Source organism: Nannospalax galili, unplaced genomic scaffold (assembly GCF_000622305.1).
Source record: "Nannospalax galili isolate Female #2095 unplaced genomic scaffold, S.galili_v1.0 scaffold528, whole genome shotgun sequence".
Classification (NCBI taxonomy): domain Eukaryota; kingdom Metazoa; phylum Chordata; class Mammalia; order Rodentia; family Spalacidae; genus Nannospalax; species Nannospalax galili.
Genome location: NW_008359681.1, coordinates 1,236,556 through 1,253,315, shown reverse-complemented (window position 1 = coordinate 1,253,315; position 16,760 = coordinate 1,236,556). Strand labels below are relative to the sequence as shown.

The window sequence follows — 16,760 nt, the reverse complement described above, 5'->3', positions numbered from 1 at the left end:
GTGTCCCTCCATGTTCTTTGGCCTTGTTTAGGGTTTTAACTCAGAGCTTTTGGCTGGTTTTTCATTTTAATTCAACAGAGCTTTTTTTTTTTTTTTTTTTTGAGACAGGGTCCCCCTGTAGCCCCAGCTAGCCTGGAGCTCCCTATATAACCAGGCATGGCCTTGAACTCCAGAGATCTACCTGCCTCTGCCTCTGCTTCCCTAGGGCTGGACTAAAGGCGTGTACTACCATGCCAAGCTTCAACAGAGCTTTCTAAGCACAGCCACTGTCTGTGTGCAAGCACGAGAACAGAAAGCAAGTGTGACATCCTTTGGGAAATGACAATACCCGGAAAAATAAATGATACAGGCCTGGGGTCATTTGAGGGCTACATAGAGAGGAAGTTAAGATAGCCAGGTCTGTTAGTCACTGACTCAGGTAGAGGTTTAGATAGCAAGGTGCTAAAAAAAAAAAAAATGCAAGTGCATCTGGGGATCTTAGGAAAGAAAGTGGTCCTTTGGCTCAGGAAATGAGGACAAGATGCTGTGTTCGCAGGTGGAGTTCTAGCTCTTCCACCTTTGCCTGGGTGGGAAGTGACATGGGAGACTACACTAGGTCCCTCCCTTCCTGTCTGGCAGTGGCTCTCTGGCTGGGGCTCAGCACATAGTAGGAAAACACAGAGGAGGCTGGGAATGCGGAAGACTCAGCTGACTGAGTGGGCTTCCTCTTGAGGTTACATTATTTTTACCCACAAGATATCAAGTAGAACACATTTATAGAAATATATTTTGCCTGGTTTATAAAGAGGGTTGTGAACCCAATTGACTTCATAATGAATACATCAACACCTGACCTGACACATCGAGTGCACATCTGTGGTCTGTCTTCTACTCTGGCACAAGGCACCATGCTCAGCATTACAGGTTGATGGTCTAGTGTTGTCTTTCAATACAACTAGGTGAACTAATCAAAGCCCAGACCATATAGCCAAGTGGCTTAGCACCTCTTCTAATGGTGAAGGTTTGTTTGGGGCAGAAATTAGAAAGGTGAGGTAACTGAGTAGAATCTTCAGTGGGTATGTGTGTAGAAAGGAGGGGCAGGTCTGGCATTGTCCTGTCGTGGGAACTAATTTTCAGGACTGGATGAGGAGTGAATAATCATTCCTCACTTGCTTCAGTGGACAACTGTGGAATGGTGGGGAGGGAGAAGCAGGTGCAAGGTGTTTGCTACTCAGGCCCTTTTCCTGTCCAATGGAGGATATGAGTTTTCAGACCAGGGCAATTGGTGTGATACACGTTGTTGATGGGGTCCTACATTCTCTGATGGGGTGACTTTGAGGTAACTTATGCCTATGGTGAGAACCTGAAGGGTCTCACTGGAAGAGGTCAGGAGTTTCCATAAGGAAGTTACTAGAAAATTTCTGGGAACCTGCCTCTTCAAGAGAGGAAGCAGAATGAACCGGGCAGGAAACCTTCCAGAATGAGACTTACAAACTAGCTGGCAATACTTGAGGAGCAGAGCAGGAGGGTGGCCTGTTTGAAGACAGGGCCAGCTCTGTACCTGTTACTGAATGACCCTGTGATGGCCTCTCCTTGGCTGTGTTGTCACTAAGTGCCGCGGGTGCATTCTTCCTCCCTTCCTGTCTATTTTCTTGTCTTCTGTTGGTCCTCATGACAGGGCATGGTGGGTCTTTCTGTGTTTTGGGTTTTACATTCATCTTCTCATTCACACCCATGACTTTTACTTGTACAGTGAGGTGAGTTCTGTTTCTCAGTAAGTAGCTAACACTGGGTTAATTTTTCCACAAAAGCAGGCTTGCTTATCATGCCATCTTTCCATTTCCATCCCCTCCGTCCAAGTTGTGACATCATGCCTGAGTTGTTAGAGTTGCTCTGAAGCTGGACTCCCCAGCCCTCCCCGCTCTCATTTCCCGTGTCATGTGTCATCTTCCGGTCCATTTTTCTAAAGTTGCATTTCTTTGGTGTCACTATGCTTGTCCCCGTGGCTCTCTGCTGCCTACAGGGTGAAGACTGTGCTTCTCAGCCAGGCATTTGAGGTTCTCGGTGGTCTGATTTTAGTCCATTTGCAAAATGCATCTTTAACTTTTCAGCCCTGATTTACACTCCACTTCCCATCTTCTCTCTCTCCCTCCCTTCCCTTCTCTCCTCCTCCTTCCTCTGCCTCTTTTTTTTCTTCCCCGTCCTCCCTCCCCCCTTGTACATTTTTTGAAACTAGGTCTCTCACTGAGCCTGGATTTCGCTGATTTAACTAGACTGCATAGCCTGTAAGCTCCATGGATCCTCCTGTCTTTGTCCAGCGATGGGGATCAGAGAGGTCCTCATGCTTACTTGGCAAATACTTTATCAACTGAGATACCTTCCCAGCTCCACACCAACTTCTCTTTGCCCATAACTGTGTGAGTGCTCTTCCACATCCTTGGAATGCCTTTCCCACATATGTTTCCTGTCTTTATGTATTATCTAAGGTTTAAGACCAAACTGAGTTCAGCTCCCCTAGGTTGGCGACTTCCCCTGTCCCCTTTTTAACTGTTACATCTTCCATTGACATCTCATTCCTTTGTGCTTTGGCGACACAGAATCAGCCGTTATCTTGAGCTCCACTCTGTGCCACATCGGGCCTTGGTAGGTGCCAAGATACAGGGAAACTGAGGGTTGGGACCTCTTTAGGGTATTCCTCAAGCCATGAGGTCAGTAAACAGGCTCAGCCACATGGAGTGGCTTTCACTGAGCTGTAAGTATGGGGTGTGTGTGCAGCACCCGAGCTCTGTCCTGTGTGTCTGGGAAGTGATGTTTGCCCTTATGTTTAAAGCAATTTTACAAGTTTCCAGACAACGTAGTGCAAGACTGAGGCAGTGGGAGGAGAGGGCTGGGTGTCCTGAGAGAAGAGCAGACTATTCAGGGAACAGAGGACTGTTTTGTTTCTAGAAACATACCTTTGTCAATACTATAATATGTACAGAGGTTTCTTGGAAAAGGGGGCTAGTTGGAGCAGTGGGTGACAAAGAAATGAACCGGGAAGTTCTCATCAGCAAAACAAGTTGCAGGAATGGAGGGCAGCGCCCAGGCAACAGGCCTCATGTCCGTGTGTCTCTGTGTGTGCTTATTTTCTCAGATTATCAACTGGAGTGCTCCAGTGTGTGTTATTCATTCATCTTGAGAATGCCCACCTCCTTTAGAATGTTACTGTGTCCCTACAAGATAATTAGTGGATGCTAATGATAGGGCCCAGGCCCTGTCTGTCATCTTCCCACCAGACTTTAAAGGTGTGTAAAGTAGAGCCTGATCTTGGGAGACACTGATTAATAATATGTGGAGCGTAACTTAGTCTGTAGTGTGACTAATTAAGAGCTGATTGCAACTAGAAAGGACATGTAATATGCAAAAATGCAAATGAATAACATGCAAAAGTATTTGCATGCCTAAAGGTGACATTGTAGGCTGATAAACCAGAGACTGCTACATGTGATTCCTGTGTGGCGGATGTATCACTCCCTTACCTAGTGAGTGTGCTTTGGGGAGATTCCCAAAGCAAAATGGAACCACGGCAAGTCACCCAGGTGGCTTTCCAAGGGTCCCCTCTTCTGATATATTTTTCTTTGTTTCCTGCAGATTTTGTATAAGTTACTTTCATCATGGGAGAAATAGAACAGAAGCCTACCCCAGCATCACGACTGGGGGCCCCAGAGAATTCGGGGATCAGCACCTTGGAACGAGGACAGAAACCGCCCCCCACACCTTCAGGAAAACTCATGACTGTCAAAATCCAGATGTTGGATGACACCCAGGAGGCATTCGAAGTTCCAGTAAGTCAGGGGTGTGTGGAGGGATACAAGGGTGTGTACAGCCTGCAGTGGGATGGTCACCAATGATCCAGTGACATGAGGTGTCCCGAGAGGCTCTGAGCTCCCCAGCCCTAGTAGGCATTATTGACCCATTCTGGTTCTGGGTGGTCTAGTTTTCAGATCTGTGCATGAACTATATGTATGCATAGTGACATTGATGGCCTGACTGGAGTTTTACTGTGATTTCCTATATATAAATAGATGTCACTGTATGTGAGTGTATATTTTACATATAATATATAACCTGTGTATCATGTATAGCTGATATATAGAGAGAGTATGTGGTATAATTACATATAATATGCATGCACACAACATTGTATATGTTAACATTTGAAATGGAGGGATGAGTGATATTCTGTGGATCCCAGTTTAATTCCCAGTTTGCGAATCTTCTCTTTGATGCACATGTGTATTGGTCCCACTTAACATCATATTGAATACTGGAACAAGAAATCCTTAGAAAACCATCCAGTAGCATCTTTGAGCATTTTCACATGAGGACACTGGGAACAAGCAAGCTCATGGGCTTTATCTGTGGTGTGAGAGGAGAGCCTAGAAAACCCTACTACAGATCTCCCACCCAAGGGCCAGAGCCAGGGGTCAGGGAAGGAACATTATGGTAGCTGTCCTAGGGTCCCTCTTCCTGCCAGAAGCCCTTACCTTCACGTGCTTCGCTTCTGCAGTCTGCTGAGGGCTCTGCCTCAGCCTCTCCCTAGCCTCCTGCTTAAGGAGCTGCTGCCAGACATTGAGGCACCCATGGCCAATTATGGAGTTGCAGCCTGTGGAGGTGTCCAGGCCGGAGGGTGCTGTGTGTGTATCCATGTACAGATACACACATACTTAAGCTTGCAAAACTCAGAGTGCACTTTTCCTTTCCTGAAGGGCTATACTCCTTGGCCTTGACTTGAGCCCAACACACCTCATGTTCAGTCTTTCGTGTTTCGTCTTGGGAACCAACCACTGCATCTAACACTGATTGTGGAGGAGGAAAGTAATTCTTGAACTTCAAGCAGCTGACACACAGACAGACTTTGGGAACACACCTGTTTTTAAAGCGGAGACAATCAGTTCATTATTGCTGTTGGCTGGAGTGCCTGAAACTTAATAGTCAGTATTACCCCATCATTTAATCATTTATGGGACGTGATTCAGTAAATTATATTTATTTCATAGAACATTGTTTAGGGAGTGTGAATTAAGTGTCTCAGGGAAAGACAAACCTCAGAGTAGTTGTATTTAAAACTACCCATTTTGTCACACATTGCAAATGGCCTTTGTACCATTCGCATTCTCTTGCTGTGGAATTCATCTTCCAAGGACTTGGCCTAGGACTTCATATTCCAGTGAACAAAGCTACTGCTAATTTCTAGAATTGTAAAGTGCATGGGGAAAGCACCTGCCATCCACTTTTCTAGAACACAAGCTCCTCCTCCTCCCTTCTCCATTGTCTTGCCAGACTGGTTTGGCCTAGTATTCAGTTTCTGCTTCCTCTATGGTCCTGTTAGGTGCCCAGGCTCCAGCCATGCCCTCTATTAAATGGTGTTCTAGGGCAGGTTGGGATAGAGGAGTTCTCAAACGCTGCTGCGTGCACTGTTGGGATCACTGCATTGCATTCAACTGCAATGTTCTTCGCCTTACCAAACCATCCCCAGCTACCATTTGTATAGGAACTGTGGAGGTATCATGGAGTAACAAAACTGTATTTTCTTGTTTTAAAATTATTCGGGGCCTGGAGTGATAGCTCAGATGGTAAAATGCAAGCACAAGGAATTGAGTTTGATATCCAGAACCCATGCACAAAATCTGGGAGTGAGAGTGAGGGCTGGGGAGGTGGGGACTGCAGATCCTGGGGCTTACAGGCCAGCCAACCTACCCTGTTTGGCCAGTTCCAGGCCAGTGAGAGACCCTGTCTCAAAATAAAAGGTAGATGATACCTAAGAAAAACCCCCAAGGTTGACTGTCCTCTGGTCTTGACATACATGCTTGTATACATGCACCTGTACACACACATAGACATGCAATTATTTATCATTATAATTTTTGATAACTATTCTTTGCATTTTTTAACCTCTTTGTCTAGAAGGAACCTTTTTCCTTGATCCATGAAGAAATCCTGTGCAACTTGAATGACCCTATTAGTTTATTTATGTTTCTCTTGGACAAGTTACTCAACCTCTTAGTACCTGCCTTTTCTTCATGAAATAAATAGTAAACCCTACTTCGTGCTACATGAAATTTAAACCACAAAATACCTTAGAGCTATTCTCGGCATGTATTGAGTGTTTAGTAGATAGGATTTGTGGCACCAATGTGCCCATAACCATCTTCTCAGGGTAAGAACCTGCCTTCTGATCTCCTGCATGTCCCTGGCATTTGCTGGGAAGATGGTAACGGTTGCTCATTAAGCATTTGCTTACAACATTTCAGTATTTATTTTAGAAGTGGAACTTAGTGCTGTAGCTAATTTTGATATGTCCCTTCCATTCATATTTTGTTTGTACTTTCCTACTTGGGTTAGAGTTTGCCTTTGCAGCCTGGAGGCAACAGGTGAGTAGGTATCAGCCTGACTCTGGCTGGAGCTGATTCTAAATCTCTGCCATGTGTGCTTTAAGAACAGACAGAGCCCAGGCCATCCCACAGCTGGAAGTCATCAAGGCTGCCTGGTGACTCAGTCACCTCAAGGATGGGAGGACAGTGGCTGAGGGATTGCAGAGACTAGCTCCGCATAATTGCTTTGCAATCTTGCTTCAAAGCTTTTTGCTAAGAATTTACCAAGGCCAATGGTCTGACCCTGGAAGTGTCCTTCTCGCCCACGTGGGCGGGATTGGGCGTCCAGAGCGAATGAATTTTCATTGCTCACACGCATTTGCCACACAGATGAACAAGGCACACGGTCAGAAGTCTCTAGAGCTTCCTTTGGGGTCTGTCTTCAGTGAACCTTGTCTTTCCCTGAGGATTGGGTCTCTGGGCCTTTTTTTACTTTTGTGTTAAAATGTCGATGTAGGCAAAAACAGTCATTTTAAATGCAAGCTCTCCAAACGCTTCCTGGCACAAAGAAACAAATCTATTTTCCATGGTTGTTTCCTTTTTTTTTTTTTTGTAACCTTTAGAAACATTTTTATGTAGAGTTTAACGTTCTGAAAAATCAAGGTAGCAAGTGCCAGTCTTTCCATCCAGAGCAAGCTCAGTGAGCGCCTTCACTGCTGAACTTGGACTGTCTTTTTAGGCACTTCTGTCTGCACCGTGAAAAGTTCAAAACCAACATTTATAGGACACCCTTGCCTGGCATTTTATTGTCTTGATGTTGAAAGCGCTGTGCAAATAAGCCACACCTCAGCTTGATAATGTAACTTTCTCTTCTTACGGAGCTTATAAAACACAGTGAGCCCTGGGCTTTGGAAAGGGTTAATCACATGCCCCCTGCCAGGCCACCACCTCTGAAGGTCCCTGAGAAGGTTTTATGTGTCCGGTCCTCATGACCCTCTGGTAAACAAACACTGCTCCATGGCTGTTGCAGAAGAAGCAGATGGCAGCTTCTCCCTGTGTTTATTCTTTTCCTTAGCTGTTGTCAGTGTAGGAAGAGCTGGGAAAAGCAGAGGAAGTAAGGAGTCAGGCTTTGCCTCTTGGGCAGATGAAGCCGTGGCAAGGAGATGCTGTGCGCCTGTTGGGGGTTGGCAGGAGTGGAGAGAGAACTCGGCCTCTATAGTAGTCATGGAAGGAAGTTATCCTTGGCTCTTCCTGTCTTCCACTTGCCTTCATCAGAAGCTATTAGAGCTCTCAGTCTGAGAGCCTAAGGGCCAAGTGTGAATATTTTCCCTTAGGGAGCCTGGGAGCAAGCGTTCAGGAGCCTGGCCTGAGGGTCTGCTGTTGGCTGGAACCCCTTATAGCTGTTCTCAGCCACAGGCTTTGTGCTGTAGCTTGTGCATTAGCAACTTATGCCAAAAAACTCGGATTTGTTTGCCTGCTAAATGTGGCCAAATGGGAGCTCTTGTAGGCAAAGCCTTGTTTCTCCCTCACTGCCTGTATCTGACTCATGACTCCAGGACAGCGGACAGTCACACCCGCCACCCTCTTTCCACACTTACACAAGTTCAGGGAGGTAGGTGCTTGGTGCTAGCTCAGCATTCAGATGGGAGAATTCACCTGATAAGCTTTCCCATCAGTTCCTCGGGTTTGCATTAAAGTCAGGCTGGCGTCGGCACCCAGCCCACAGGATCCCTCACTTTAACCATCTCCCACCGAGCCAGACACCTGCCCTTGTGAGATTCATGGCACCACTGTCTCACTCTGCCCAGTCTTATTTTTTTGAGACAGGGTCTCACTATGTAGTTCTGGCTAGCCTCAAATTCCCTATGGACACCAGGTTGGCCAAATACCTGCCTGTTTTTGTTCTCTGAGTGCCGGGATTAAAAGTGTGTGCCTCCACACATAGTCCCAGTCTTTAAAAAGAGTCTTGCCTCCTCAGCTCTAGCTCAGTCTATCAAGAGGTTCTTATTTCATCTGGCTACCTCACCACGATCCCCCTCCTCCTATATTCCCAGCTCTGGGCTGCTCCAGCTGTTGCGTGTTTGTGATTACCCCTCCATCCAATTTATTTCTCAAAATCCCACCCACCAGGCCCTTCCCAGGGGTAGAGGGCAGCTTTCTTTCCTTACGGTATTAGTTTTTCCCTCTAAGTAGCCTGGAAATCTCTGTCTGCTCTCTGCCTCTGACTAATGAGGCTCTTCATACTGTGGTGCTCAGACTCAGTTTCCTTATCTGCAAAATGAGGTGTTTGATCCAGATAAAGCTTTATTGTCAGGAGGTAGAGAGACAGATGATCAGCAGTTAAGAACACTTGCTGTTTTTTCAGAGGACCCAGGTTTGAGTCCCAGCACCCATATGGTGGCTAATAACTGTCTGTAACTTCAATTCCAGGGGATCCAACACCCTCTCCTGGCCTCTCTGGGCATTGCACACATGTGGTGCACTTATGTAGATGCAGGCAAAACACTCATATATACATATAGAATAAAAATAATAAATAAGATATTAAAAAAACTTTATTGTCCTTACTTCGGTTTGGAAGTTGGGAGCCATGTTGACTTGACATCCTCGTTGATGATTTTTTTTGTGACCTTTTGTTGTGCTTTTCCAGCTAGATGGTTAACACTTTAAGGATTATTTGTTTTATTTTTGTTGTTACTTTTTTTTTTTTTTTTTTTGAGATAGAATCTAGCTATGTAACCCAGGCTCACCTGAAACATTCAATTTTTCTGCCTCAGCTTCCCGAATGTTGGGATTATAGGTACATACCAGCATTCCTTGGGGATTATTAAAACAAAGCAAAAAAAAGTTCCTAAAGTCTAGTCAGATATGGCAATTACTGTGTGCCCACTGAGCGCTACAGAAAATGACATGCTGAGCATGGGTATATTTGATCTATATGTGACACACGTCACAGGGCATCAGAAGTTGTGGTGATACAGTTTAGTGGTACATGGTGGTTACCTCCCTAGTAGAGCTCACTGAACCACTTGGCAGCCAGAGATCTGAGACCGAAAGCAATTTTTTTTTCCACAGTAACACCTCACTAATGGAAAAATCCAACACATTTATAGAAGTCAGAGAAGACCCCTCTCACTTGAAGAAAAGCTATTTCTTTGCATGTCACAAATAAGACCACATAGATGGCCCCCCCCCCCTTTTTTTTTTACTGGTAGCAAAATTGCCTGAGCCATCTTGGAGACCTAATTAGGAGCATTATAAAGTCAGGCCTTCAATGATTAAACAGAGGTTTCATTTTATTACCTTTTGAGATGAAACAGGGCTTTCATTTCTCTGATCCTGGCTGAAACCTGGGCTGGTTGTCAATGGAGGACTTGTTCTTCTCTGTGCTCTGGGTCAGGAAAGGGCCTGGGTCGTGGTAGGCAGGATTTTAAAGCTGCCTTCCTGAGCTTGGACTTAGTAGAAGAGACCGAGCAGAAGTTTGCCCTGTGTCTCATCTGCGTGGTCCTGAGGTTTTAACAGGAAAAGCCCAGGCTGACAGCTGATGCTTGCTTGGTCCTTTTTAGTTTTCATGAAGTAGGACTCCTTTTTCTGTTTCTCTTTCAGTATTCTTAGGGAACAGGCCCTGCTTGGCAACACCTGGTGAGCTTGCTAGTCTCTCCACTCCTTCTTAAGAGAGAAAATGCACCTGTATCTAAATGTTTGGAGAAGCACTTCTTCCTCTCTGTGGTATTCTCTGACTGTCATGGAAGCACAGGATAGACCTACATAAAATTTAATTGGCCATTTAAGGCCAGGGCCCAGAGCAGACCTCTTAAGAAACTACCCTCAGTGAGAACAAGCTAGGGAGTTTCACGTGTCTATTAGGCTCTTAAAAAATAAGTTAAACGTTTATCTCTTCTTATCCGTGTTGCTTTTGGCTCCTTTGATTAGCCAAGTTTTTGAAATAGCTTCGAAGTGCACCCTGCTTTGCCTGGTCAGTTCTATGCATTATTTAACTTTGGATGATAAATGGGGCCTGTCTGGGTCCAGCCTCCTGAGGTTAAATTGAAAGGCTATTTTAATGGAGTAAAAAAATGTTTTTCTTTTTTCATTAATCAGTCCAACAAAATACTGTTTAAATACCTTTCCTCGTTCCTTACGAGCAAAAAGCCAAATTTCAGTGTCGGCCTAAACTATGCTCTGCCTTCGGCTTTAGTTAGAGTCTTGTGATCAAAGTGAGTCTCAGTGCAGACATGAGCATAGAAATGCTTTAACAGCTGTTTGCTATTTTCTCCCTAAAAGAAAAAAAAAAGCACTTAATAGGGCCTAATAAATAAAAAGAATAGACTGTAATTAAGAATGTCCACCTCTGATGTTAAAATGGGCCATAGTCTAAGAAAACATAGGAAGTTTGAGACACTGATTCCTCCCCCCTCTTTTAAGTGGTAATAATAAATATTTTTAGTTATGTTTAATAACAGAGTGGGCAAGAGCAGCAACATGGAGGCCTCTGGACCCTGACTTCAGCTCACTGCTATATAGCTTTCTCGTCTAAGTAAGGAGGAGGCTGACTTCAGGGCCTGGAATGGAGCTAAAATGAGTGTCGTGTGGGAAAAGCACGCGGCAGAGTGCACATACGGCTCTCGACAAGGCAAGCCCTGCCTGTTTCAGTCTTGAATTCCTTTTTGCTCTTCCACACAGCTGAGACCTTGCTTTTACCGCCGAGCTGTTGCACAGGTCTGATGGAAAAGAGAAAGCACACAGAAGCACTTAAGATAAACACTGGCACACTTACATCGGGAGGGTCATTCCTCTTTCTGTGTAGCCTCAGTCCCGAGCTTTCTTTAGAGTCGGAAGATCATTGCCTAAACCAGTCATGTATCCCACGCGGCTTTTAGATCTGAGGGAACCAGAGGCTGATTGGACAGTGTGCCCAAAGCATCTTTCAGCCTGAGCACAGGGGCTGCTGTTTCATGGACCTGTTGCAGCGTCTCTGCACCTCAGCTCTGTTTGCTTTAACATGAAGGGGGATCTGAGCATGGCAGCTCTTTTCTGTACTCCTAACACATGCTAGGTTGAAGCAGGAGGATTGCCCTGGTTTTGAGGCCTACTGGGCTATATAACTCTAGGCTAGCCTGGGCTGAAATAGCAAGACCCTGTCTCAAAAAAACCCCCAAATAGGCTGGAGAGATAACTCAGTAGTTAAGAACACTGGTTGTTCTTGCAGAAGACCCAGGTTCAAATCCCAGCACCCACATGGCAGCTAACAACTGTCCATAACTCCAGTCCCAGGGGATCCGACAACCTCTTCTGACTCTGAGGGCATTGCATGACACAGGTGCACGTACCTACCTGCAGGCAATACATGTATACACATAAAATTAAAAAAAAATTTTTAAAGTTAAAAAAACACAAACTAATAAAACATATATGTATATATAATATATACACACACATATATATCTCAGAAACCTTACATGCAATTTTGCTTTGCTGATTTCTTAGTCTCCTCTATTTTCTAAGCCCCAGGATGTCTCCATTTCCCTAAAGTTGGGATGCTCTAACAAAATCCCCACATTTATCTGCCACAGCCCTGACAAACATTTTCAAGGTAATCTCAGGATTTTGAGACCCCTGTTGGCATTGTGCATTCATTTGAAGGATGTGCTCTTATCTTTGAATGGAAATTTGAAAACAGTGTACATACAAGTTGGACTGATTTTTTTTTTTTAATTGTTTGCCATGGGAGTTTTCTGTGGATAGAGTGAACACATTCAAAAAAAAAAAAAAAAAAGAATCTGAAAAGCCTTTATGGAAAAGGTTTATAGTTATCCGTTTCCTCGCTTGTATGAACAGGAAGTTGAACCAGATACCCACAATGGGATTCTGTGACTCTGGTTTTATTTTATGGACTGTGATCTTGGAAATATGATATGGGTTCCATGAGTGTTTATCTGCACGCAAGGCAAGGTGCTGCCTGCGATAAGAAAGGAAAGAAAACAGCTAGTCTTTGTAGAAAGTACTTGTACTTGCTGTATGCCAGACTCTGTACCAAGACTACCCAGACATTATTTAGTAGTAGCAGGCAGTCAGCTCCACAGGCCTCTGGCAAAAGTGTGATGGGAAAGAAGTACTTGTTTTGTCTTGGGTTTGTAACCTACGAAGTTTTCACGGAACCTCGAGACATGGGGTGGATCAGAGAGCTAGGTGAAGGAGGCAGAGTCCCACTGAAGTACCCTTGGACACTTCTTCCTGTCTTTAACCTGCTCTGTGAGACTGTCAGAGGCCATAGGGGCAGTTGGGATGGTATAACATAACACTTGTACCTGTGAAAGGTGTTCTTCTTGTTGGGAGGATGAGTTGAACAAGATTGAGCCTAGCAACCTGAGGCCTTGGCAGTCAGTGTTGGACAGTTACACATGGTGATGATGACTGATAAGGGCTGAGCTAGAGCTTGAGTATTGTAGACAGAATGTCAGAGAGCTGACAGGTACATGAGAAAACCTGGAGGTGGCATTGAAAGACTATGCAGTGGATGGGCTGGGAGCAGAAAGCTCCCAGAGAGTGGAGACCATAGGTAGCCCTTAGGTTTACAGTCTGGGAGACCCAGTGCTGTCACTAAGGATCAACTAACACAGACCCTTGCATGACAAATGCCATATGAGAAATATCATCTTTCTTTAAGTGGATATGATAGGAGCATTGTTGACTATGCTAACAAAGGCATCACTATTTTTAGAAAATGTATCATTTCTATTTACTTTTTGTATGTGTGTGTGTTTGTGGGGCTGTGAAGGCCAGAGGTTGATGTCAGCTGCTTTTCTCAACTACTTTTCACCTTAATTTTTGAGACAGGGTCTCACTGAACCTGGATAGTCAGCTAGACTGACTGGACAGCAAGCCCCTCAGATCCCCTGGTCTCCACCTCCCTGGTGCTAAGAGTACAGGCATGTACCAACGTGCCTGGATTTTATAGGTTCTGGAGATCAAAGTCAGGTCTTCATGCCTGAAGACTTTACTAACTGAGCCATCTCTACAGTACCCAAAATCTATTGTTTTTGTTGTTATAATTTTTAGTTTGTTTGAGAAAGGGTTCCCCTCTAGCACCAGCTGGCCTAGAAATCCCTATGTAGACCAGGCTGGCCTTAATCTCAAAGAGATCCACCTGTTCCACCTCCCAAGTTCAAGTGCTGAGATTAAAGGCATGTGTTACCAAGCTCAGCTATTTAAAATTTTTTGAGACAGGGTCTCAATTCTGTAACTAAAGCTGACCTCAAACTCTTGGCAATCCTCCAGCCTCAGGCTCCTGATTGGTTATGAAAATGGTGGAATACACTGGAAGGAGCAAATACAGTCTGGTTGCTCAGTAACAGCATGCTTTATATTTCAATTCTTCATGCTCTGATGTCACACAGAAGCCACTGTCATTAACTTGCCACACCTTAGTTAAAGCCTAAGCTTGGCAGGTTAGATCTAGCATCTTCCCAGGATTCTGTTAGCAAGCATTGGAAAAGAATGGTGTGGTTGTTGTGTTTCACACTCATCCTGTAGTTTTAATGGAATTTATTTGAAACCTACATTATCGTGGTTCACCATATGGATTTCTGTAGGCAGATTGCTGGTGAAATCACTTTAGATCTCAACATAGTAAGAGAGCAGTGCCATGTTGGTGACTCCAAAAATGGCAACTTGTCTCACAGGGGGAATGGGAGGGATGGCGAGCTTTCATCTAGTGCTACTCTTCCCATCTACTGACATCGACCAGAAGCCCTTGAACAAAGGAGGGAGCAGTCCACAGAGGTCATCCTGCAACGGGATAGTTGATTTTGGCCAGGACATGCTCTCAGGAGAGAACCAAGACTCTGCCTCATAGAACATTAAAGCCCTGAGGCTGGGCCTCTGGCCTTTTCTTCTCCTCCCTTTGCATTTACAGACCTCAGCATCTTCGTTCAATCTTGTTATCTGTAGGGCATGTTTCACTGGCAGGCACCAACAAAATATCTTTTATGTATATAAATCCTGTGACTTGTGGCATCTGTGTACTCAGTGGCCCATGTTATTAGCACATTCCAAATGATGATAATGAAGTGACAGTTTCCTTAGTAACTATAGCATATAATGACTAGAGGAGTTGAAACAAAATTCAGATATTATTGTGAACAGTCTTATAATTGTTTCCCTTGGTTTAATTATTCTGTAAGTACCTAGAAGATATGCTTTATTAGACTTGGTAAGAGGGATCTCTGGTCTCATGACACATGGAGAATGGCTCTTTTCCTTTCATGAACTTCCTGTATTAGTTAGGGTTCTCCAAAGAAACAGAACCGGTAGAATGAATATGTATGTATAGAGGTTTATCAGATTAGTTCACAGGATAGAGTCCAAGTAGTCCAACAATGGCTGTACCACACTGGAGAGGCTGAGAATCCGTAGTCTCTCAGTCCACGAGGCTGGATGTCTCAGTAGTCCCAATCTGGTGCTGAAGGTCTGACAAATTCCAAAAGATTAGCTAGCCTTCAGTCTACAGCAGCAAGACGAACTCACCAGCGAGAGAGAAGGCAAGCCGCAAAAAGCCCCGTGTTCTCCTCTGCCTTGGCTTTTTATAGGGGCTGCCATCAGAAGGTAACACCCACATTTAGGGTGTGTCTTCTAGCTTCAGATGATCCAATCAAGAAGATCTCTTTCATTTCAGTTAATCCCAGATCCAGTCAAGTTGACACCCAGGATTAGCCATCACACTTGGTTTCAGTGATGCTAACAGCTCATTGAGTCCAGATAGGCTCTAGAGCTATGATAGCAGTTCCTGTGTGTGGCGCACATGATCAAGCTTCTGGGGCTCACACCATTGCTCAGATCACACTCTTCTGGTCTGTTCAACTCTCACCTCAACTGCAGAGAGTTTGCTGACTGTGAACTCACTGTCATGGACATGACAATATGCTTCATACATTTGCTTTCCTTCCCATTTTAAGGGCAAATTTTTCTCCCATGGACCTTTCTCGTGACTACCTTCCACCAAGCTTCTCTTTGAAAGTTCTGGAAGGTGCATACAAGGCTCAGAAAAAGAAAGTTGTGATTTTCTTCAGAAAACTGGTTCAACAGACACTGAGATGTTGCCAGCAGCCCTTCAGCATCCTGCCAACACAGGGCTGCTTAGAGACGCCTTTCAGTGGGTACACGCTGCACTTACTGTTGCTCTCTTGTCTGACTCCAGAAATGCTAGCCCTCTGGGCCTGAAGAGATGTTTTGTTTTGGACATTGTTTGGCAGTACACAGGGTACTAGATGGGAACAAAGGCTTTTTCTCCAGGTCCTATACCCACATGAACCTTCTGGCACTGCTTCGCACTGTGGCATTGAGGTGAGGTTTAAGTTGTAGCCCATCGTTCCTTGGCTCATCCATCACATAGTGGCTTAACTTGGCATCCATTGACTTACAGTGTGTTGGTTTCTGGGCTTCCATGCTGAGTGCCACAAACTTGGTGGCTTCACAAAGCACTTCAGACTAGCATTATGAGGGTGTTAGCAAGGTTGTGGGGAAGAATCTGTTACACGCTTCTCAGCATCTGGATGAATGGCTAATCTTGATGGAATTTAGAATCATCTAGAAGACACACGCGTGGGCGTGCCTGGGAAGGTGTTTTCAGAGAGGTTTAACTGTGGTGGGAAGACCCACCCTGAATGTGGGCAATGCTGTTATGCTCTGTGGTCCTGGACTGAGTAAAAAGGAGAAAGCTGAGCGCAGCATTCATTTGTGTCCTGACAATAGATGTCATTTGATGGAGGTCTCGAGCTCCTGCTGCCAAATACCCTCAAACCGTGAGCTAAGTCTACCTGCCCTTTCTCAAGTTTTAAAAATGCTTCAGCAGTGTTTTTTTTTTTTTTTTTAATTTATTAGTGTATGATGTGTGTGGAGGTGTTGTATGTGTCCTGAGGCATGAGAATGGAGGTCAGAGGACAACTTTGTGGAGCTGGGTCTCCTTCCATTCTTTATGTGGGTTTAAACTCAGGTTGTCAGGCTCAGAGAACATCACTCATTATTTGGGAAATGCAAATCAAAGTCACAATGAGATACAGCCTCATATCTATTAGGATGGTCACCATGAAAAATAAAACAAAAACAAATGCACCTGAAAAACACTGAACCAGAGCATGACAAATGCTGGAGGAGGAGCAGAAACTGGGGCCCTCATATCTGTAGTTGGGAATGGAACAGCTGCTGTGGAGAGCAGTGTGGCAGTTCTTAGAAAATTAAAGAGCAAGCTGGGCATGGTGTCTCAGGACTTTAATCCCTGCACTAGGAAGGCAGAGGCAGAGGCAGGCAGATCTCTGTGAGATCGAGGTCAACCTGGTCTACATAGTGAGTTCCAAGCCAGCTGGAGGTATAGGGAGACTCTATAAGCCCAATAAGATTTCAATAAGGACCCCCCCCCCCAAAAAAAGGAGC

The 16,760-nt window shown here is 44.8% G+C and overlaps 1 protein-coding gene across 3 annotated transcripts in view; it reads left to right on the top strand.

Annotated features, from left to right (window-relative positions):
* Positions 1-16,760, top strand: part of Farp1 (FERM, ARH/RhoGEF and pleckstrin domain protein 1) — a 304,589-nt gene that overhangs the window by 77,578 nt on the left and 210,251 nt on the right. For all 3 annotated transcript variants that reach the window (XM_008823592.2, XM_008823588.2, XM_008823591.3), the window contains exon 2: positions 3,610-3,803. In XM_008823592.2, the coding sequence (XP_008821814.1) occupies positions 3,633-3,803 (171 nt within the window). In that variant the 5' untranslated portion in view covers positions 3,610-3,632. The remainder of the gene's footprint in view (positions 1-3,609; positions 3,804-16,760) is intronic.